This window comes from Corylus avellana, chromosome ca6 (genome assembly GCF_901000735.1).
Source record: "Corylus avellana chromosome ca6, CavTom2PMs-1.0".
Lineage (NCBI taxonomy): Eukaryota > Viridiplantae > Streptophyta > Magnoliopsida > Fagales > Betulaceae > Corylus > Corylus avellana.
This window is the reverse complement of record NC_081546.1, coordinates 5378756-5403587: the sequence shown is the minus strand read 5'-3', so window position 1 is coordinate 5403587 and position 24832 is coordinate 5378756. Positions and strand designations below refer to the sequence as shown.

The 24832-nt window shown below is 35.6% G+C and overlaps 3 protein-coding genes across 3 annotated transcripts; 1 reads left to right on the top strand and 2 right to left on the bottom strand.

Moving 5' to 3' along the window:
- Positions 1-11407: 11407 nt before the first annotated feature.
- Positions 11408-18423, bottom strand: LOC132185912 (uncharacterized). Its single transcript, XM_059599725.1, has 11 exons — positions 17934-18423; positions 17509-17834; positions 15856-15933; positions 15613-15715; positions 15105-15193; positions 14003-14114; positions 13096-13149; positions 12962-13010; positions 12298-12398; positions 11992-12104; positions 11408-11882 (listed from the first exon to the last, which is right to left on the bottom strand). The coding sequence occupies exons 1-11, from the start codon at positions 18303-18305 to the stop codon at positions 11543-11545; spliced, it is 1737 nt and encodes a 578-aa protein (XP_059455708.1). The 5' UTR covers positions 18306-18423; the 3' UTR covers positions 11408-11542.
- Positions 18424-20448: 2025 nt separating this feature from the next.
- On the top strand, positions 20449-22298 carry LOC132184915 (gibberellin-regulated protein 9-like). The gene is made up of 4 exons (XM_059598705.1): positions 20449-20711; positions 20783-20833; positions 20922-20982; positions 21938-22298. The coding sequence occupies exons 1-4, from the start codon at positions 20667-20669 to the stop codon at positions 22117-22119; spliced, it is 339 nt and encodes a 112-aa protein (XP_059454688.1). The 5' UTR covers positions 20449-20666; the 3' UTR covers positions 22120-22298.
- Positions 22299-23766: 1468 nt separating this feature from the next.
- LOC132185865 (cypmaclein-like) lies at positions 23767-24795 on the bottom strand. The gene is made up of 3 exons (XM_059599669.1): positions 24733-24795; positions 24510-24555; positions 23767-24097 (listed from the first exon to the last, which is right to left on the bottom strand). The coding sequence occupies exons 1-3, from the start codon at positions 24793-24795 to the stop codon at positions 23916-23918; spliced, it is 291 nt and encodes a 96-aa protein (XP_059455652.1). The 3' UTR covers positions 23767-23915.
- Between the last annotated feature and the right edge of the window lie 37 nt (positions 24796-24832).

Here is a 24832-nt window from a genome sequence, read left to right as displayed (position 1 = left end):
GTGAATGTTCTTGAAGATCGATCTAGAGAGAGCAAGTTATAAATATGCAAAGGATATATGGTGGCGAGCGAATATTGATGTGTAAGAGAACGAGGAATAATAAATGTATATATACATGCTATAGAGGGAGGGGGAGGGGAAGGGGGGTGTTATTGATTGCGCGTGGGGTGGCAGATAAATGAAAGGTTTGTTTGGACGGCGTGACACAAAGTTTTCACGCCACCACCCCCCCTCTCTCCCACCGCAATTTTGTGTACTAAGATTTTCCCATTTACTTTTACAAACACTGACTGCCATTTCGCTATCTCACATTCTCACATCAGATGAACCTTATACATCACATTCTCTCCCCCCACAATCCAGCTGCTCCTGTCTGTTTGGTGCGCCGCCCTTTGCCATTTGGCACCACTCATTGATCGACACGCGGATGACATGTCAGACTCCCAAGCTGTCTATATCAAATGCCTAATCATTTGTGTTCTCCTCCTCATACATGAGTCCCACTAAAGACATGATCACCTTTCACCTGGCTAGCTATAGCTAGCTTCCCCGGCCCATTGCATACCCTCATGCGTCATCCTAGAGATTCGATCTTGTAAGAGTACCGCTGACAATTTTGTTCATTGCCTTTCTTAGATCTAACATGTACAATTCACGTTTCTGTTTTCATAGTTATTTTAGCAAGATCTTTTGTTAATATATATATATATATATATATATATGATCAATTAACATCTCTGGAGCAAAAGGACAACTTTGCTCGTTTTGAATTATGTTTTTTGTATAATGGGAAAGAACATGCTCTTTAGGGCAAATTAATCATATATTAATTAATATGCTGATGACTAGGTTATTATCCCTTCTAAGTTTTAGTATTATATTTATTTGTTTATAGACTGGACCATTCGATACATTGGACCTAAATCCAAGTAACCAAAAAGAGTATGCCAATATATATATATTTAAACGAGTGATTGTCAAGAAAGCTATTGAAATAGGGACAACTTTGAATGACCTCTATTAGCCTATAAATTTGAGTGCTGATCCCTAGGGTATAGTCAATATTTAATATTGGCAAATCAATTGATGAGAAAAAACAATATTAGGGCACCTTTGGTTTACAAAATAGACTATGCAATAATCATTCTTTTAATCTGTTTGGTCACGTACATATTAATATTCTTGAGAATATCCATTCACATGAGAATGACTATTTTTCTAAACAAATAATCGAATAACTATTTCTAGACGAACTTAAGGGAGTTTTTAAAATACCCATTTTTTTTTTTCAAACCCTATATATATATTCTTAAGTTTCTATGGGTGTTTGAATTTTGATTCAATTCCGCTAAGAATATATGTATTGTCACCAAACAAAAGAATATGAATATATAATCATTCCATTCCAGCCGCTTATATTTCTAGTAATATATTCATTCATATTCCTAAGGAATGATCATTTCATATGCCAAACGTGCACTTAATTTTAGACAAGTTATGGTTTTCCATTCCTACGCAATTAACCTAATAAAAAGTACTTAATCTCTTCTAGCTTGAAGTGAACCATGCATGCATGTATGCACTTAACTTCTATTTCGTCATTCGACGACCCTATCTAAGGCCTCATATTTGGGATTTATCTTGACAAACATACGGTAATTATGAAAAAGAATAAGCAATATACGTAATATCATTTCTCCTTTAGACAATATCTCCAACATCAAGATTTCTACAGCAATTAAAAAAAAAAAAAAAAAATTGAAGAGGAGAGGCAGCTTTCCCATTGCCCAAACTCCAACGAATAGGCCAGGGTTCATACCTAATTGTGAAAATAATGGCCATTGTCCAAGGAATAGGGTTCATACCTAATTGTGAAAATAATGGCCATTGTCCAAAGAATAGGGTCCATACCTAATGTGGAAATAATGGCCAAAATTGCATCCCGGCCCCTTAATTTACTAGGAACTAGCTAGGAAGACAATGTGAAAGTTGTCTGCACTCATTTTTTCATCTTGCATGGCCAAAATATTCCAAAATCGAATGCTCAGTGAAAGATAATGGTGTTAACATACTGATGAAGAGTAGCCAAATTAATTCAAATTGTAGTACCGTTCAAGAATATTCTACCATATATATAGTGTGAAAGTATTAATTACAACCCGAAACAAAGAGCCATCAACAATACGTTCTAATATGTAAGATGGTGTGAATTTGGTTCCGCAAAGGGCAGCTTATATAAACTGGGGATCACGCCTCATAAAGTAAAGGAAAAAAAAAATAAGGCAGACCGGTGAAAGTGAAAGGAGGCGGGAGGATGGCCGGGATGCAATGATGGATATAGATCTGACCTCCAAAAATCCAAGCAAAAAATATTAAAGAAAAAAGCAGTAAAGGATAAACCAGTCCAAAATAAACTGGTGGTAAAGATATCGTACGTATAGGAGAGGAGTCGGTTCTCTTCTGGTCCTTTGTTGTTATAAGTTGTAAAAGTCATTTGTTGTATGAGCCTATTCCTGTACCTTTTGCCTTTACTAACTAAGAAAAATTAGTAGATATTAATTATAAGGTTGTGCTTATCCTTATTGCTTTAGAAGTACTGTACGGATCTGATTATACTGTGTACCCGCACTAATCACTAGCTGATCACCCCACGTTCGTGAACTCCTGGGGCTTTAGGGGGTGTTTGTTTGCACGGATAGTCTTGTTCTGGACGGTGAGAAAAACCTGTTATAAGCCAACGATGAATATATATATACACCTGTTTGGAATATTGCACTTCTTTGAAAAAGATAGTCTTGTTACCCCCAATACCCCAGGCACTATTTCAAGCCTCTCATTGTGAATTTATTAACCTTTTGCCTTTCATGTGGGGCTCTCAATGAAAGCTGCAGTTTCAACATCGATATCATAGTTATGGCACCACATACTCTACAATCTGGTAACTTGTCTACTAGTCTAGAGATTTATGACCATACAACAAATCAGCCTTTCTTTCTAATTACTATGTTTTGTTTCATTTCAGTCCGTTAAAAGATCGATGGTGACTTTTATTTTGAATAGGAAAGTAATATTGGTCTCTAGTCAAAAGTTTTTTGGGCAAGAGTTAGTGGAGCATTGCCCGTCCTAGTTTATTTTAAGTTTGTTATGCCACGATAGCTTGAATAATAGGTCGGAGTACATTGAGAGAGACATACTATTTCTTCATTTCAGGCCCATTCATCTTTTTTTCAAATCAATGTTCACAGATTCAATGGTTGATTTGACAAAAAAAAATAAATAAATAAATAAAGATGTATTGAAAAGTTTACTATATTATTAAGTTATAATCCTGCTATTTGTTGACATGGTACTAAAGAAGTAGCTGCTTATAGGGACGAAACTTAAATTTCTCATTTGGAGGGGTCAAAGTATGAACGAGGGGTTAAACTTATTTTTGATATGGGTCAAGCTTAGTTTCAAGCTTAAAAAAATATTATATATATTCAACTCTATAAAAAGAATTTAAAAGAAAAATTGAAAGCCAGGGGCGTGTCTATTAATAGGTCTGTCTCTGGCAGCTCATTTCTGTGGATGTAGGCTCACTACCAAACCACGTGAATTCTCTATGTATTGTTTTCTCTCAATTTTCTCTTAAATTTTTATTAAATTACATAGTTTGGACAATCCCTAACACAATCTTATTGAGCAATTTCTTTTAGAAGAAGTAAAAATATGATCTATGATTAATTGCTTCAAGCTCTTGTTTCAACTATTAGCTAGAGGCAAATTATCTCCAATGTTTTGCTTTCATCATGATCACGTAGCGCGTACCAAAGATAGCTAGAAAAGAGGGTGGACAGACTAGTCCTTCTCCATCACTATCTACTCTCAACTTTGGCCCTATATATATTGTCCAAACGTAAACGTAACAGAACTTCCTTGGAGGGCCGGTGCGTAATGCATCATGGTTTATCAAATGGTCCTAAAGGTCAACCTCAATTATCCCCGCTACAAATTTGTTCCGACAATTGCAAAACAGTTTACTAAATAACATTATTCTTAACTAAAAGATAAAAGTTATAGTCATTGATCATGATGTTTTCATTGTCCTATGTGAATATTATTTTATATATATAAGATTGGTGGGGTAATTAAGTTTTTTTTTTTTTTTGTGACTTTTTAGAAAACAATATCCATATAAGATCAGGATCGTTGCATTTCTCTAACTAAAATGGAGGTAAACTACCAAGTTAGAGTTTGAACTAATGACCTGTACTCTTCTAACACTCTGGTACCATATTGAAAAGATGAGAAATAACTCACATAAAGTGATTGATTTATTCTTAGAGATGAAACAATCCTTGAGATGGGTCTCTATATATCATGAAACCAATCTTATAAATCATTACAATCTGATGCGATCTACCGACTTGTCCTTTAATTTAGTATTTTATAGTATATTAATATAAATGGTTTTGTTTTTTTCCATATTAATAGGCTCCTCGTCAAACATGGTGTATGAAGAAAGACCCTTTCCCATTGGCTACACTTCTCTTTCAAACCCCTCATTAGCCAAAAAGTAAACGGTTTTTGTAGTTTTTAAAACAAATAATCATTTCACATTGAATTAGGGGAGCAGATAAAGCAAAGTGTGAGTATGGGTCGCGTGGTAAGAGAGTTTTACAACATTTACATATATAGGATTCTGCTTGACTGAAAATCTGGAGGCAGTTGACGTGCTACCCATTTCTTATTCAGAAAATTCCTACTTGTCTAGCTAGGGCTGCTTCAGGTGGTGAGGCCATGACGTATGACCTTCCGCGACGCGGTGGTGGAAGGGAAAATAAAAATGGGAAAGTGTTAAAATATTAATTAAAATTTTAAAATAATTAGTGATTCAAGAAGAAGACGTTGAATGGAAGGTGCATGCCTGAGAAAAAGCCTAAGTTTTCTTGCTATATATTATTGTTTTTGGTTGGAAAATGTATATGATATTCATGAAATGTACTTATGTTGAGTAATTGTGTTGAATTATTATTTGTCTCCAAAGTTTAAGTTTATACGAATAGATAAATTTAATGAATACTTTAACAAATTGGATGAAAAGTGTGACATTGTCACATGAGTGAGGTGCATGAGTGTTACGATCCATGTATCTCGCATGGGTTAAGTCTAATCTTAATCATGTGTAAATAACTTTATCTTGCAAGCCAATTTTTAAGGGTGTGTTCAATCCAAGATTTGTAATATTTGGTATCAGAGTCAAACACCACGTCACTGGTTCAAGTCACGGAGGCGGGGCGACCTATGGGCTGAAGTAAAATACTGATAAGTGAGTGGAGTTGTCAAAAGTGAAAAGACTACCATCGGGTCAATGTCGATAGAGTGAGCCGTTGTAGATGTCAGTTGCAAAAGCATAGTTGTATGTTACAATCCCTATGTTCCAACCATATTTGGGCACATTTTTTTTTTTTAATAAAAAAAGAAAATTTCAAGTTGATAGACATAATGATTCCTGGGATCAAGACTCGATCGATGTAGTAGGCACAGTACTTTTGGTTGTTTGCACAGTTCACATTGGGCAGCCTGCTAATCAGCACTCAAGAAATAGAAATGAGGTTGAATGAAGAAGAAAATGGGGAGGCCTACAACATGATAGCTATTAGCTAGATGGCTACATATACTGAATAATTACAATCTTGAAATTTTATGAAAGCATTAAAACTAGTTGAGTTCATCTGGTCGGCACTATGAATGGATGAACTGAGAAATTAAAAATAATAAATAATAAATAAATAAATAAAACATTTTGAGTGCACCAAGATATTCATTAAGTTTAATTGCTATCAAATTTCTCTTTGCGGCTTGTTATGATTTCTATCATATCAAATGGACAACTTACATGCTAGCAAAGTGATCGCTACAGGAGGTAGCTAGCATTAATGAGCAACCTGGCTTTCGACTCAATCACATTACATTGCGTTGCCCACACCTTTTTTTTTCGGTGATTTTATATATATGGAGGGTTGACTATCCACCGGCTCTATATTGATTGGTAGATGAAAATTTGGGAGCTACTAGAGGGCCTAATTACTGATGGTCCAACGGGTCTCAATTCAAATTTTCATTGACCGATGATTAGTAGATTAATCGCTCAAAGAAATTGAAGGGCTACTGGAGGGCCTAGTTATTGACGGACCAACCTCAAAGGCCCATTCACTAGAAAGCCCAACAAACCTCAGGAATATTAAGACTTGTGAGTCACCACAGGTCTGTCGACCCACGACCCGACTAACTATTAAAATCCGAGTGCACCTTTACTTAAGTATAGTGCATAGTAGCTAATGCTCCTCCATCACCTCAGCTAACAGCATGCCCACATCATGCATCCATTTTCAAACTTTTAGTGAGAGAATCTCCACATCAATATAATAACTTATTGGCAGGAATTCCTACAACCCTAAAGGGAAAAGGCAAGGACAATGCAATTATAAAGGAAGCAAGAGCATTCACCCAGGTATGCATTTTTCACCCTAACCAGACTCTACATAAATTCCCTCTCAGCTGACCTTTAGTGACTTAAGCATTGGAACGACTTCAACAAATACCACCGATGAATCCCTCTAGCCCTAATTTCTCTCTCGCAAATCTCCTCATTGGCGGGCGGTGTGAGGTTACTGTAGGTCTTGCACCAACAATATAAATGAACAAATTTTGTTAAGGAAGTAGAACAACCTTGCATGCACATATGCAAGGTTGTTTGCTTGGGGTGATCTTTTCTTTTATTTTTTGTGGTTCTTTTTAGGCAAGGCAAGTGAATATTAATGCTGCTTGTGGACCTGTGGTTGCGTACTATGCTTTTTCTTTCAATGACCAGAATCAATATTACCAACTCATCCAAAAGAGCATAGTACTGTACTGGTAATATATAATGAACAAGCTGAACAGCTGATGACGAAGCTTTGATAATTTATATATCCATCACCTTTTGATATGATATTCTTCCTTTACGCTTAGAATGTACAACAAACCCCACTCTTCCTTTCTTTCTTCTTCTCTCCTCCTCCCCAAACAAAAGAAGAGAAAAAAAAATTGGGAGATACAAGGAACGGACACAAGTAAGATTTTCAAAAACAAAGCGTTACGCAGGCAGAACTATATATTATTAATTTGGGGAGACTAATTAATGTTCCTCCAAAACTAAATTTTTATTTTTTTATTTTTTTAAATTGTCTCCCATCCTTAAATGTCGGGCTCTGGCCCTGAAAGCGTAGGAAAACACTTTTGGGAGGCGAATTGAGGACGGTGCACCATAGTAGTACAAGAAAAATGCCTCAATATCTTATAGGGGTGGTGGGGTTTGCTTTGGCAAAGCAGATATAGTGTGAATGAAGCATGTGGGGTGTTTGGGGCGGTTTGTGGGACTGCTGGAGGTTGTGCTACTCCGTCCCACATCCAATATTGATGTATTATTATAACAACATTTTCAACTCTCCTCATAATATCAACATCTATGCGTTTTTTATACCAAAAAAAAAAAAAAAAAAAAAAACCTTCTAGATTGAAGGAGAGAGAAGAAAGCTAGGGTTAATTATTAATTACTATAAGCTTGATGATGATGACGACTTAAAACAAAGGTTCTAGAGAGACATATGGATAGATAGAATGAGGATTAACCAAGGTTGATAATGACATGTCGCCTCACACGGCCCAAGTTGTCCCCCCTTTTCTATCTTTCTTTTATATTTCTTTTTCTTTTTTCTTTTTTCTTTTCCCTAGGTCTCACCTCAACGATATAAGAGACATAGATGCATTCATGATTGCTTGTGGGGTTTATTCCTTTTGTCTGTTCTTGTTCCTATTTCTGTATTCTTTAATTAACTTAGGACAAATTTAATAATCTCTTTCAGTACTATGCTACTTCTCTCTAAATTTCTTTTTATTTATATTTTTTATATATACCCTTGTTACTTTGTTTGGAAGCTGGACAACATGGAGATTGGTCCTTTATATAGGAAAAGCTAGAAAAGGGCCTAGTTATTTCTTATTGATCATGAATTGTATATCCAAATATTTTATTTAGTAAATTAATTCATAGATTTATTTTTTAACAGGTAAAGAATTGGGATTGGGATCCCCAGTAATAGCCGGGGAATTTCCCATGAATTTTTTTGTTAATCTCAACCGTCCAATGTTATCCAATGACTACCAACATGCCACGTGTCCTACTAAAAAGAAAATAATAAAAATATTATTTAAATTTAAAAAATAAATATAAACAAATAAAAAAAGAAAATAAATTATTAAAAAAGATGGGGTGGCCAACCACCCCATCTCAACCAAGCCACTCCCAGGGTCAAACCCTTTTTTTTTGCTTTTTTTTATGGGTTTCGGCCTTGGCCACCCCTAACTGGCCCTTGGGGGTGGCCGAACCACCCCATCTTTTTTAATAATTTATTTATTTTTTTTTTTATTTGTTTATTATTTTAATTTATATTTATTTTTTAAATTTAAATAATATTTTATTATTTTCTTTTTAGTGGGACACGTGGCATATCGATAGCCGTTGAATAACATTGGACGGTTGAGATTAACCAAAAAACTCTTTGGCAATTCCCCAGCTATTGCTGGGGATCCCGATCCAAAGAATTGTATCATTAGGTGATATCAATAACGTTTTCAAGTGTGCCATGAAGAAAATTGAATGCCTCAAGTATTTGATACGACAATTCAAAACATTCTCTCATTGTGGAAGTTTAGAACATAAACAAGTGGAAATCACACGATAAAAAGAAAAATTACTAATTTTATGTAAAAAAAAACTCCTTAATAAGGGGAAAATATGAGTGAAGCCAAAACCTAATTCTCATAAGGGGTTTTACTACCTCCAACAATTACCAATAATTAATACCCTTCAACATAAACTTGTAATAAGCCTATTAAGTGCATGCTGCACAACCTCAACATTTACATTATAAGTACTAAACACATTAACTTTGAGATGGTAAATTAGTTTCAAACTAATATAATTTCATAGTGCTTACAAATCACAACATGTATGAATTTTTGTGCTAAAAATGCATTTAATTTAAGATGTTGATATTTTAAGAGTTCAATTGAGTTTACATTATTGGTGATAATTTGTTAAGCTTTAGCCCATCCCCTTTGATGTTTTCTACATCAAATCCCTTGCAATTCCTTCTGTTAATAGATCTACCAAAGTTTAACAAGATTTCAAAAAAAAAAAAAAATCAATTGTAATTGACTCCACTACTGAGTAATCTTACATAATTGAGAATATCTGCAATTCGGTTGGTGCAAAAAAACCCCATTTGTTGCCCACCAATAAACATAAGACACCTTAGCATGGAACAAGTTAAGAAAATAAAACCAAACCACCTGATTATATCAGGTTTAATTAAAAAACAAATAAAATTTAAATTAAAAAACCAAAACACCGAATATCTACAATTCGGTGGATCGGGCACCCCATAGGAGGTGGCCGATCCACCCCAGTTGAGGCAAAGGGTGGCCGAAGCCACCCCTTGGGGTGGATCGGTCACCCCCCTCCTTCCCTCTTCTTCTTTCTCTCCAATTCCAACCCAACCCAACGCAAATCAAACCAAAAAAATATGGAGCTTCTCTTATTGCTCTTCCCGGCCTTCTTGCTTCGCAGCCCTCCGAGCTTCACTCTTGTGTCCATCTGAATCTTCATGGGGACGCCGCTCTTCCGCTTCAGATCCAACCGCATAGATGTCACCGACTCTGTGTCTAGATCTGCAGACGTCGTCAGCATCGCTTTGAAACTTGTCTTGTTCTTGTCGCTAGTGAAGGAGTGGTCTAGCGAGAGGTGTCATACTGGGGTGGATTTGGAGGTGAAGCAAGAGGAAGAGCAAAAAGAGAAGCTCCATTTTTTTTTATTTGATTTGGGTTGGGCAGGATTTTGGAGAGAAAGAAGAAGAGGGAAGGAGAGGGGTGGCCGACCCACCCTCGGCCACCCCTTGCAAATCTGTTTGGGGTGGCTCTGCGGCCACCCCGTGGCCTGAGGCCGTGGCGGTGCAGCCACCCAGCCGTTATGGTCTTTTATTGGTTGCTTTCATTTTGATTTGGTGTTTTGTTTTCATTTTAAGTTTTTGCATTTTTCTTAAAATGCTAATGTGTCACTTGTTGATTGGTGGGCAGAAAGCCCATGATTTTTGCCACAACTGTATAGCAGCACCTCTCTACATAATTATGTCTTAGGCCAAAATGTATAGATTTATAATTATAAACATGGCTATAAGCTCGTGAAAATTTACCTGGATTGTTGCAAGGCAAAGATATTGGTTTTGACCAATTAGGAATTCCCAATAACAAATTCATGAGCCATTCTGCCTCTTTGCTACAACAAAAGGCTGATGCTATGACAAGTGTGCAATGCAAGTTTGCCTTTAAAAACCTTTAATAATATTGGTTATTACTTATCAATAAAAGTTTGCCTTCAAAAACCCCAAGAGATCTCCAAGTTGAACATCTACCACTGGTTGATTTAAGATCATCACTTTCAGTAATCCAACTAATATCTATGTATTCTTCCAACACTATAGGATACACGTTATATCGAAATACCAAAATTTGTGGTTTTTCTTAACTATTTAAGAATTCTATGTACAACATTCCAATGAATATAACAAGGGTTAAAAGCATATCCACTTTACCAACTGCAAAGCAATTTTAGGTCTATGCATATCATTGCCTGCATTAGACAACCAATAGCTAACATATTTCAATTGATCTACAGCTCTATTTGTATTAGGATAAAGTTTCATATATGTATCAGATGTAATCACTGCTTTGCAATCAAAATGATTAAATCATTCAAGTATCTTCTCATTATAATGATACTGGGTGAATTTTATAACTTCGTTGTTTATTACGATTCTAATACCTAGAATTACATCAATACTACCCAAATCTTTTATATCAAAGTTGAAAGACAAAAATATCATATCTCAATACTTTCACTATCAGTACAAAAACTCAGTATGTCATCAACAAATAAGCATATAATAACATCCTGATATCTATGAAACTTGCTATAGACACACTTATCATATTTCTATATTGTAAAACTATTAGCAAACAAAGCTTTATCAAATTTTCCATGCCATTATTTAGGAGCTTATTTAAGATCATAGATGACTTCAGTAATTTAGACTTTATTATGTTATTCAGGCATAACATATCCCTCGGATTGTTCTATATAAATTTATTCACTAAACCACTTAAAAATACTATTTGTACTAGTACCAAATGCATAGACCAAGCTCAAAATCATATACGCAGTGGGATGCAACTTGTTAGATTTTACAGTCATTTAGATTCCACGCACATGAGCAAAGTTATTAAACACTTTTGGATAGGAGAGAGAGAGAGAGCGAGAGAGAGAGAGAGAGAGAGAGTGTGTCATTAGGACTCTCTTTCCTATATTGATAAAACCACAATTCATGAACACAAAATACAAAGTAAAGAGGACCGAAAAGGCAATATAATACTATGAACTGTAAACATACAAGCCCAAGGTCTAAAGGAAGTTTCTTTGAAAGTTTCCTGAAGAAAACCTGGAAGTTAAACCCTGAGCCATGTTTTCTGGATCCAAGTTTATACTTTTCCTCCCAGCTGTCAAGTCCTTCTCACGATCCCAAGGCTTCCAAGGATGTTGCCCCACCCACTCTTCTTTCTCTGGCTGCTGCTTGGATTTTTTCTTCGAACGGCCCGTAGCCTCTTCCTGGTGCTTCTGTAACAATGACTTTGATCGTTTTTCTTTATTGTATTTATCCACCAGCTCTGCCTCTGAACTTTTCCCTTTGTTTTGCTCTTCATTTGAAGCAAGTGCGGAAGCCTCATTATATGCTTCTAAATAACTGTCATGGTAAAATAAATGAATTACAAAATCCCTTAAAATAAACAGTAGACAGAGAGAGAGAGAGTTGACCACTTAAGGCATTCTCAAAACTAGAAAGTGAAACATACTTCATCTTTGCCTTCTGGGCTCTATCCGAAGGGGTATCTGTCCAAACACTAGTATCACCACGTCCTACTTTTGTGCTCCTGCTAAATTGTGTTGACTGCATAGTCATACCGGGCTGAAAAGAAATGACAGTAGGAGGCTATGACTTGGTAAACAACATAAAAGGCATTTAGAGTTTCAGTGACCATGAAAGTAAAACGCTTCAGGGTGTGTGACACATACAGGAGGTTCCAAGTTCCAAGAAATAGTGACAAAAGTGGAACTAATTAATTTATATATAATAAATGATAATTGAATGACGGTCTTACTTTTCTTTCAGGAGGTAGTGTTGTCATCCATTCATCTCTAATAGGTTCCACCTTAACATCCATGTCTGCCAACAGCTCATCATCGCCCTCCATAGATATACCTGCAAACACAACAGCTTTCTCGCAGTCAGATTAGTAGAAGGCATTTTAAAAAGATTACTATATATATTCCTCTTCCTTAAAAATTGAGTCGGTTTCAGCCAGAACATCTAATTTTGGCAGAAGCACAAGTTTTCCTCACAATTTAGTGTATTGTTTTTTCCGGTAACAATTTGAGATAATAGTTTCACATGCTGTTGTCACATCTACAGGTAATCTATTTTGTACCTTAAACAATTTGATCAATTTGTTTGTATATTAGCATTCCAAGAGATCAATAATTAACTGTGTATATCAGCATTTCCCTCAAGCTAACTTGCACAAGCACAATACTACTTGAAATACTTTATCATGGGTCAATTTTTAGCCTAATTGGATAAAAATAATATGCTTTACCCATGAAAATAACAATAGGATGAAGTCCTGTCATTGAATCATTAAGAGAGAAAAGAACATCATTCTACTAAGATGCAGCCGATAGGACACAACTACACCCTTTCACCTAGTCGTTACACACACATACACAGAGAGAGAGAGAGAGAGAGAGAGAGAGAGAAAGGCTAACCTTGAGATCTTCTCCACTGCGCAGCCTCACGCATTACTTTCAACTCAGCCTAAAGAAGCAGAAAGAATTAAAATTACTTTTGATGTAACTTTCTTAAGATATAGCTAGACCACTACTTCAGTGAATGTACGTACCTTAAATTTCTCCTGTTCTTCCTTAAGTTTAATTTTCTCATCCAGCAGTTTCCTCTACAACAGACAGATGAGTTAGAAAGAAACGCCAATGTCAAACTGAACATATCTGTTGTGAAGATGCCAAAGCACAACTATAATCACCATAGGAATACTGCATGAAAATATCATTGCTTGGAAGACCAACTACAGTCCTTATAGTTGCATTTAAAGGTCTATCCAGAGAACAAGAAACAGGAACAACTTTGATGAAATGGAACTGGAAGTTGATGGGATTCTTAGGCTAATGAGCCAACTAGCATGTTCGTGTTCATGCTTCCCACAGACACTAAACTGTTTTTAGCTTTTCCAGTGAGTTCCAACCATTGATTAGGACTGGGTTTGAAGTATCTTATTACAGTCTGCCTCTCAAATTGTCATTCATTAAAGTATTTGATTATGATCTGTCTGTTAGAAATCAATTAGCCAAGCATTTAACTTTCAGTCATTTTCCAGCATTGACTATAGAAAAGCTAATAACAACCATGCGCTATACAAAACTTTGATTCCAATGAGGAAATTTGGGATAATTGGAAATGGTGACCATCTTTTGTTTTCTTAGGCTTCAGCTGGACAAGATATATTTGTTTATATTAAACTGAAATTTAACAATCTCTTTTTGCTTGTCCTCTCAAGCCATAATATGCTCTGAGATTACAATTGTGTCTCCCCATTTATAATTAATAACTAGTGACCACAAAATCAGATGCAACATGACAATTGAAATCCAAATATACTTAATTTATGCCCAAATCAACTGTATCAGAACTTCGTGAATGAAATAAAGAAAACAGAGTAACAGAAAAAGTGACTGCACAAATACAAGCATTTTAAATGTCAACATATTAACTATGTTGCATATGAAACTCACCTTATCTGGATCTTGCAATTCTTTAAAAGCTTTATTCAATTTAATAAATGCTTGATGAGCCTGAGGATGAGGGCATTTATCTGGGTGCACTAAAAGAGACAACTTCCAGTACCTGAATCATTTCCATGTCCATCATTAGACAAAAAAATAATAATAATTGCATGATGCACAAGCTCACCAGTTCACAACCATATAAAGATCTACCAAAATTCTAACAACATAGAACCTAGATCCATCTGTTAAGATGGTGATTGCAGCTTGAAGGTACTTGTCTCCGTATCTTAGTTTTCATCAGCCAAATGGCATAGAAAAAAAACCATTCTTTTGACTTGCAGATAACATCTCACTTTGCAGCGTGATAAAATGTAAATCTTTCCCCCTAATTTTCAAATTTTGAACTTTGCAAGTAGAAAAGCATGATTCCAAAAATAAAACATCATTCACACTATGATGGTGGTAGCGTACAACCCAAAATAAAGTTTTAATCAAATAAGACCACTTCAACATGTATTTCTTTTGAAAATTAATTAGTAGATTTGATGAATATTTTTAGCTTCCCTTAGGCAGTAGATTGCAAAAGAGACTATTAACTACTTTCTTCTTTACTGTAGGACCTACGCACTGAGGTCTTTCTCCTTCAGCCTGGTGGTTACTTGCTGGGTACCCCCAAGACATGTCCTCTTCAGAGACGCTTATTGTCGAACTCTTAAAGTGCTAGAAACATCTATAAGCCTACGGAAGCTATCTAACAAATAATATTTTGTGACAATTTCATGCTGGATCTCAGCTTTCAAAGGTTTTGGCATGCCTCTCTTCTTATTTACTACAGACTGGCTAACTATTTCCACTGGTTCCCCCAAAACCACCCTATCAGTAACCTTTCCCCTCTTCCTTCCCCAATGTAGTTAAGCCAAGCATCAAAACATTATTCAGACAATAAAATCACCCCCCACCCACACACACACTCAGTACAAAAAAAAAACCATCAGACCCAACTTCCAAATTTGCATCTCATACATACAAAGACTAAAGTTCATAAACGATGCATAGAACATGTTAAGTTCCATTATTTGAAAGATGAAAAAAAAATTAGGATACTTACCTTTTTTTTACATTATCAGCGGACATAGTCAGGTTCACTCCTACAACATCATATGGACAATCAGCCTCAACCCCCATAATTCTGGTGACCTGATCAGATAAATGTAATTAGTTTATGAATGATTGCACTCATGTAATAATTAGCACAACTTGGAAAAATTGTTATGATCAACAAACAAGATACATGCGAACCTTATATCACCTATAGCCATTATTTAATACGATATTTTTTTTTTGGAGAAGTCAAGAGATTTTGTATAATAAAACTTAACAATAAGTCCTTAGTTGCCATTCATAATTCAAAAGCACAAGAAGTGAAGTGTGAGGAAGAAGAAATAGAAGAAGGAATGAGAAAGGAGTTTATGATGACTAAACAGCATCAGCACCCTAACATAAAGTTATACAACATACATAAAAACTCCAAATAATTTTTTTTTTAAGTAATTTAAATTCATTAAAAGTGTAAAAGGGCACAACCCTAGTACACAAAAGGAATAGGATTAGAATACCTCTTCAAATCTCTCTGCCTCATTTGCTGATGCAGCCTCAGCAACCATAGCAGGTGGTGGAGGTCCTATAAAAATCTCAGTATCTTCCTCCAACTCAACTTCCCTGGAAATATTAGTCAGAGATTGTTATAACAAGTCATCTCCACTGACATTACATATTTCACAATTATATATCACCAAAAAATCCCTAACTGTACCCTCAAATAAATCAAAAGCATCTGTTGAAATTTTTCCAGGAAATACCTGAGCTCAGCTTGCGCTTCTGTTAATTTCGCTGCAGCTGCAAGCAACTCAGCTGATGGCATCTCAGGGCCAATTATTCTGCAGCAAGAAGCAAGCAAGAGCAATAAAATTAAATATTTTTTTAACAAATCATAGATGATTGTCAACAAATATATATTCTTTTCTTGGTTAGTAACATATGTATTCCACATCCAAGTACCTGCTTGGTGCTTTAAATCATGTTATTAATTATGTTCAAGTCCAGAGGTTTTATGATTAAAATGTCTTTACGCCAAATTTCAATTTAGGGAGTTCAAGCTTCTAAAAGCTTCATGTGTGTTCACAAAAGGATTGGAGATGCTCAAGCAAGTCATATCAGCTCACCCAGATCTAATGGAACCTCTGTATGCTCACTTTCTTAATTTATCCTGGAGAGTTTTGAAATGATTTACAAAAGCATGCAGCGTGTGATGTATATAGCATATGAACCTGGTAAAGAAAATGTAAAAATTAAAAGTGTCAATTTTTTTTTTCTCTTAGGCTGGTTATTAAATGCAACATATGCTAGATGGTGTCACGACACCTGTAAGAAGAAAAAAAGTTTATTTATTTTTTATTGGCAAGTTACACAACATCCAGCGAGTTTTATACCAACAACCACACTCTCCACCCTGTTCCAACAGGGGGAGGAGATGTCATTTGAGCCATCTGAGAAAGAAGTGTGGGGTATCAATAACAGATTCTGAAAGTTACTAACGAAACAGCCTCCAAGATATCATATCCACTAAAGGATCACCTAAGAAGTGTGGGGTATGAACAACAGATTCTGAAAGTTACTCACGAAGCAGCCTCCAAGATATCAGATCCACTAAAGGATCACCTCAAGGGGGCCACAAGAAACTCATAAACTCCAACTCATGAGGAATTCAGATAAAATTGGCATTCCATGTAGAATGTTAAGGTGTACTCCCAATTCAAGCACCTACCCTTTAAATTCTCCCTGAATCAGAAAGTCCTTTTTTTTTTAATGCACTTGACCACCTTTATCAGAACTTCAAAGGCACAATATAGAGGGGATGTTGACAAGAATAAATTGAATCATAGTAATCCCTGATTCTTGTTATCTTTCCTTTTTCAGGTTGAATATTTCTTCTCTTTCCCTTTTTGCTTTTAATAAAATATTTGTAAAGGATTAAAAATTTATTTCTCCAGAGTTCATGCACTTCTGTTGGCAACCTGTCTGACAATTAGATTCGCTTATCATGTGCTCCTAATTCAGACACTGTATTGTACTCATACCCACATCCTCTTTCTGTTTGTCACAGCATCTAAAAAAAATATACACAGTGTAGCTACCTAACTACTAATAAATGTAGTCCAGAAACTGAATATTTCGCACTTCATTTAGAAACTTTGTCTTCTATTTTACTTGTAACATTTTTTTTTATAAATAATGTATATTGAAAAAATGCGCAGTTACTTGTAACATGAGACAAACTTTTAACACGGGGAACAAAAATGCTGAATGCAGAGAACAGCACACATGGGTATAATTCTAAATCTTCCAAAAGTTGGTTGTTTCTCATTAAAATGCGCAAGAACCTTCAATGACTCATTCACTGGTCCATATTTGTGATCCTTGAGAATAAAGCACATAGCAAGGTATATCATTACCTTCTTCTGGGAGCAGTAGCATCATCCTCTGGACATGGCCCTGCCACATTACCCTCATCCATCACTTGTCCGCATTCCACTGCTTCCAAATCCCCATTTGCCGGTACAGAAGCATCGTTTTGTTGCTCTTTGGGTTCTATATGAGCGTGAATTAAAGGTCCTACAACTTCCAAACAAGGACGAGCATTTGAAGTTAGTAAAAACACTCTATCACCACTCTCCTTGAGCCCCAATGAAAGGAAAAGCTTCTTTATATGCTTCATCAGAAACCTCTCAGATACACCCTTTATGTCAACAGCTTGCCCACCATCAACCATTTGCAATAGCTGTATATCATAAACAATGATTAATACGAAACCAACAAATGTATTTAACTTGGCTTAAATTCTAGTCCTGTCAAATTTAGCCACCAAAAAAATAGAAACCTGAATCAAATCATTGCCAACACCAGGAAATTCTCTCAACAAGTCTCGCACAACCGCGTCGGGCTTCGCCTGTACCCGCTCCGAATCAGTCTCATCACTCGACGAACCGGATTCGGACTCGGAAACCCTACTCTTCTTTCCATCTCTTCTAGATTTCCTTCTCTTTCTCTCTCTCTCCTTTCTTCGTTTCTCTCTCCTCCTCTCTTTCTCTCTCCTCGACTCTTTATCGTCACTTCTTCGCCGGTGCCGGTGCCGCCTCTTGGAGGAGTCGTCGTCGAAGCTCGATGGAGACGACGACGATGATGAAGTCTCTGTGTCGTCTATGTGCTTTTTTGTCTTCCTCTTCTTATTCTTCTTCGATTTATCGCCCATTTTGGGACGCTCCTACGATTTGCTGAATCGAGCTCTTTTCCGTCTGAATTAACCTCCAATTTTTGTGATATTGTTGCAGTTGACGGGTTGAGGAAGAAATCGGGTCAGGTGGTTCCGGGTCAGTTGGATTTACCGGTGCGGGCTTGGGCTGTTTCCTGCTTTGTTTAGCGGCACTTGCTCAACCCGATCGGGCCAAAAAGCCTTTTTGATCGGAAAAATATTAAGGAGTCAAATAAATGAATCTAAAAAATTTTTCAAACTGACGTGGCAGACCATGAGTGACAGACAAGGGAGAGCGAATTGCATTTTTTTAATTTAAAAACTTTTTTCACGTCAGTTTAGAAATTTTTCTGGATTTATTTATTACTTATCTTTGGATTGACGGGATATCTTTGCTTTGGTTTAATTAATCTGATTTTAATTTAATATTTAGGGTCACGAAAATTAGAAAAAAAATTAAATTCAAGCACTTGGTTTTTACGGGATTTCAATTTAATTTATGTGGTTCCAATTTTGACAATTAGACTACTAGCTTTTTTTCTCTATGTATTTAAATAGATTTTTCCCGTAACTTAATGTCCAATAGATTTTGAAATTTAATATGATGGTATTTATTGAGACTAGCCATACTAAGTCACACCAGACAATTAGCTTACTAAAGCATTTTCAACAATTGAACAAGACTACTCGTGAACAAGGTTAGGTTGGTTAACCTCGACTCGAGCTCAACTCAATTATTAAATGGGTTGTTCGTTAACACAAAATTATACTCGATTATTAAACGATACAAATTCATTTAAAACTCGACTCAATTCGGCTATGTTCGTGACCAGGCTCATATAAAGCTCAACTCGTTAGTTCATTCATATGTATTAATAAAAATAAGTTACATAAATATAAATATCTTTGTTGCACCCATCAGCCGTCGCTTCCATTTGCCCCTGTGCGTACACACTACACACCACGCACCGCCCTAGCACACGTGTACGGCACACAATGTCGCTCCATTTTGTCTCCCACAACAAATCCATGACTTCTGTTCTCCTTCCCAACAAGATTTCCATAGATGGTACCATAATTTTGCCTACAAAGACCTCCAGATCTAGTTGAAGATCGAGATGTGGTGTCCATAATGCTTTCTTTGTTAGGTACCTCCCTCGTTAGACATCACAGTGGTGCTCCTTTCTGACATCTCTTGAATGTAGTTCTCAGTTTGTTTACCGATGTAGCTCCAAAAAATCGTCATTTCGATCAAGGAGCTACTTTCTTAGTTGGTGTACCAAAAATTCAATGGACCAGACCATTCATTTAACATAACCCTAAAAGATTTTTAATCTTTTATTGCATTGTAATGGTTGTAATTGGGTCTTTATTGATTTGTTCCACCCTTCCCTTTTCTTTGTTTCTCTTTTATGGATCTTAATCTCCCTCCCCGCCCCCTTGTATTTACTTTTAAAATATTAATATTTTACCATTCCCTCCGCATGGGAGAGATTTTTTTTTTTTTTTGACATGTCTGCACAAGAAGGAGAGAAGAATTCGAACTAGTGACCTCCGCTTTATTAGGTGTGGTCCTAGCCGATTGATCTACCTCTTGAGGACTCCACATGGGAGAGTAAACTGTACGTAAAGTCAAAGTTCGAACTTATGACATGTGCTTTAATACCATATTAAATTATCACTTATTCTAAACTTAAAGCTTAAACCAATAAAAATAACGAATTTAATCATTTAATTAGCATATTCTAATAATAGACTTTTCTTCAATTGTATATGCCTTGGCATTCTCAAAAGAAGTGAAAGTACCCTGCTCTTACAGTTTCCAAGGCTATGGATTTCTGTAGGGTTCTTCAGTTACACAAGTTGATGTATTGTATTGGTTACAGGCTTTGGCAATTCTTAAATCTTACTAATTAAGATGCTTTGGTCGTCTAGCAAAGACAAGGACAAGCATATGATCCTTGTCTTTGTCGATTTCCAAAGGCCTTTTTGGGTTGATCACAAGCCAAACATTATACCCATCTGCTGTGGGGGACCTCTCATAATTTCTCTCTTGTCCATATACATGCACCATTCAGCCAAAGCATCAACAGCTGTGCTCACGCTTGAGTAAAGGCAACAAAACTAAAGAGAAAGAAGCTTCCAAAAGAGGGTTTTAGCCTTTTTGCTCCAACATTTTCCTCTGCACTCAACACAAAGCCTGTGAATTTGCTCCAACCTTTGCATGTGAGTTTTAAAAGATATAGGTCAATAGGCAACAAAGATGCCTATATATTAACACTCCTGCCCCCACCCATTTTCATTCAGAAGCTCTCATCATCAGCCTTATCATTTCCCCATATCTACCTAAATTCCCAAGAGATGAAGCTCCTCTCAGGCTTTGTCATTGCCATCCTCCTCCTACAGGTATATACTTTAATGTTTCAATATGTAGAAGATTATTATATATCTTATCATAATTGAAACCTTTTTTCCAGGCTCTTGCAGAGGCTTCATCCATTAACAAGGCTGCAAATGCTCTTGCTACTGTGAGTCTCTATATAGCCAATGAAGCAAATATTGGATATTTGAGTCTTCAATAGGAAAGATTTTTGTAACATTATCTTATGGATTCAGGTTGATGAAGGAAGCAATGTAATAGCTCCTGACAGCAAACATCATCTTCCTAAGAAAATCAGTAAGTTGTTGATCACATTGTGATTTATATAGCTTAAGACCTTTTATATTTCTTGGGGATCGAAACCAGAACTCACTTGATAAAAACTAATGCTAATTGTAATGATTTTTTTCTGTAAAATAAACTGTGAAGTCAAAGCTTGTCCATATATATGATTGCCTTAATAGGGAAGTTTAAGGGTATTCTTGTCTTTTCCTTCAATGATTATTATTTGTTTGGGAAAAACAAATAATAAAAGGAGCCTTCTTTTTTCTTTTCTTCATATGTATTTTGAACACATGTCAGTTTAATGGGTTGAATTAAAATATATATATATATTATTCAAACTCAATTTAAAGGAAAACTTTATTTGAGAGTTGAGATCAAGATTTGAAATCTGAATAGGCATTTATGCACTCCTAGCCACGGAATAAGATCCTTTCCGTTTCTTATGAAATAAAGATTTAGTCATTTGATATTGTTGTATCTTACGGTATAGATGATGTTACATGATAAATATGTAAGCACATCGATAACTTTGCATAAAATCCACTCAAATAAGTAGTGCACTATTTGAGTTTCCATTTTATGTATATCGATCCAACATTAGATTAGATTATGTTATCTCTGTTCCAAAACTATTTATAATTGGAGGCATATGAATGTAGACTCCATTAAAAAATACTTCTAAAAACGGGTTTTATTTTTATGCCACATCAAAACAATTTTTCAAACAAAATACTCTCCGAAACACATTTACAAACATAACCCGGCCCCTCGAATTGACACTGTATTTGCTCTCACCCCATAATTAACTTGGACGAAAAATGCATCGCATGACCTTCATTGACTTAAACCCATTCCCTAGCTACTCCTTCCCTTTGTGGTTTTAAATGCCACCCATAAACACTTTTAGAGAAGATAAAAATAAAATATAAGAATATATTATAACTTTTGTTTTGTGGGGATGATTCAGATTGCAGCTCTGCATGCTCGAGGAGATGCAAGGAGGCATCAAGAAAGAAGAGGTGCACTCGGGCATGCAAGAGTTGTTGCATGAGATGCCACTGTGTTCCACCTGGCACCTACGGCCACAAGAATGCATGCCCATGTTATGCACGCCTCAAAACCCATGGGAACAAGCTCAAGTGCCCCTGAACAGATTGAAAGAGATCATATGCATGGACATTCAGAATTGATTTGAATAAAATCCCAGAGCTATATATATATATGCTTTGAGTACACATTAATTCTGTATTGTTTCGATGACAGTATTGTACGTTTCCTTCTTTATGTTGCATGCTAATATTAATGCATGATTGAAATTGTTTGGTTTATGAGAAATGCAGGTGATCAGGCCTTGAGTCTTGGACCTTCATAGAAAATTGCCAACTCTTATTATATCACGTGTCGTGTTTGAAACGTATTGAGGCATGTAGGAGAATGTATAAAATTATATAGGTTAATCTTCATTCAACTCATTTAAGTAACCGGATCAAACTTCTCAATTATAAACCCTTTACTTCGTGTTGAATTCGCATAGATTGAAATTGCAAATCGTGTTCCGTCCTACTATCTACATACCTTCTATCTCTAGCCAAATTTGCTCTTCTACTTCCACATCATAAGTGGTCTGAGCCACATTGTGACCAAATTATTGTATTCCTAATACAAAAGTTCTTTGTCTAGAGATGATAATATATATATTATCATCTCTAGACAAAGAACTTTTGTATTAGGAATACAATAATTTGGTCGACATGTGGCTGTGGCTCAGACCACTTATGATGTGGAGCTAGAAGAGCAAATTTGGCATATATATATATATATATATATATGCTAGAATCTAATAAAAATTTTATATTTTGTCCATAAAAGTCTATGTGACAATATGTTTTTGTTTTGTCTTTTTCTTTAAAAAAAATATGTAACATCTTGCCATGTGGACTTTTATGGGCAAAATGTGAAGTTTTTATTAGATTCTAGCATCTCTCTCTCTCTCTCTCTCTCTATATATATATATATAAGGAAACAATTTAAAATTGAGGGGCCATATATGGTCCCCTTACCCCTTGATTCGGTCCCTGGTTGTGTAATGCCTTTTATTCCAATGCTTGAATATTTAATTGTTGGAACTAATGGCTCATATTCTCTAAAGTATAGAGAGTAATATTGGAATACTAGTGGTTGGCAGTACAAAGTCTATATTTTGGGGTTTTTCAAAATACGTCCGTATAATATATATAAAATATATATAAGGAAACAATTTAAAATTGAGGGGCCATATATGGTCTCTTTACCCCTTGATTCTGTCCCTGGTTGTGTGATGCCTTTTATTCCTATGCTTCAATATCTAATTGTTGAAACTAATGGCTCATATTCTCTTAAGTATAGAGAGTAATATTCAAATACTAGTGGTTGGCAGTACATAGTATTTTGGTTTTTCAAAATATCTCCGTACAATTAGGGTTATATATATATATATATATATATATATATATATATCCTGACTCATTAATAGTAAAATATAACCGTACTCTCATGTGACATAGGCACGTTGCCGAACCACGTAAATTCGTGCATGAGTGTACGAGATCAAAGAAATCATACATATTCGATAATACAATTCCTTACCTTAATAAAGGCCAGTGATCATATACAGGATTTTGGACATTGGCAAACACATGCATAAGGCATGCAATTATTATATAATAACTGTTTTTTTATTTGTAATTATATAATAACATTCGGGTTCATTATAATTTATTTCGTTATATTTAATGAGAAATATTATATACTACATTTTTATTTCACAACTATATATTCTACAATGTCAATGTGTCAGTCTCAATCAATTATTATTATTTTTTTTCCGGGTTCATTGAGACTAACACGTTAATATCGTGGAATAATTATGAAATAAAAATATAATTTTTAGCATTATTCTAACTTAATTAAGGACATTTGTGTCTACCGCCATGAGTCGTCATATTGGCATAGCAAGGGCAAGCATTATAGTTGCCGTAGGTTCCTGGAGGCACGCAGTTGCACCTCTGGCAGCACGAATTGCATGCCCTGATGCACATCTTATGCCGAGATGCCTTGCTGCACCGGTAACCACACTTCCCATTGCAGTCTGCATAATGATACAATATATACACAGCTTTCGGTCAGAATATAGATGACGGGTATGTTTGTTAACGTGTTTTGGAGAGTAATCTTTATTTTTTTTGTTTGAAAAAAGTGTTGAAACATCTTTTGTGTTTTGGGGTTTTTAATATCTTTAACTTGAGAACGGAAAACAAAAAATAGAAAACAAAGTAGTTAAGAAACATGGTCTCTTACAACTATTTCCTTTGATATATTTTTTTAATAGAGACTGAGCTAAGGGTTAGTTGAGCGGATTACATCGGCACTGTAAAATAATTGTAGGATAAAAATGTAGTTTACGCCAAAAGTTCTCCAAGAATTTGAAGTTGGGTCTAAATCATGCAGCTTGAAATGTACTGATAATGACTCACAAAAACCCAGAATGATGATGGTCTTACCTATCATCTGCTCTTTGATCAACTGCCGTCCACTGGAGATCCCCATCTGGAAAATTTCCCAAAAAACCCAAAAAAGAAAAAAAAGAAAAAAAAAAAGAAAGAAAAATATTAACAACAGCCACGGACAATATCTTTTCATTTTTCTAGCCTATTCAAATATTTTAGAGTTCATATAATAATTAATAAATAATATGGGAAAATTCATGATATTTTCTAGAATTACCTCGTGTAAAATTAGAATAAAGAAAATTATGGTGGACATAAATCTGGTCTTGGTGCAGGCCATTTCCAGCTAGCCTTCTTAGGACACGAGAGGAACGCCA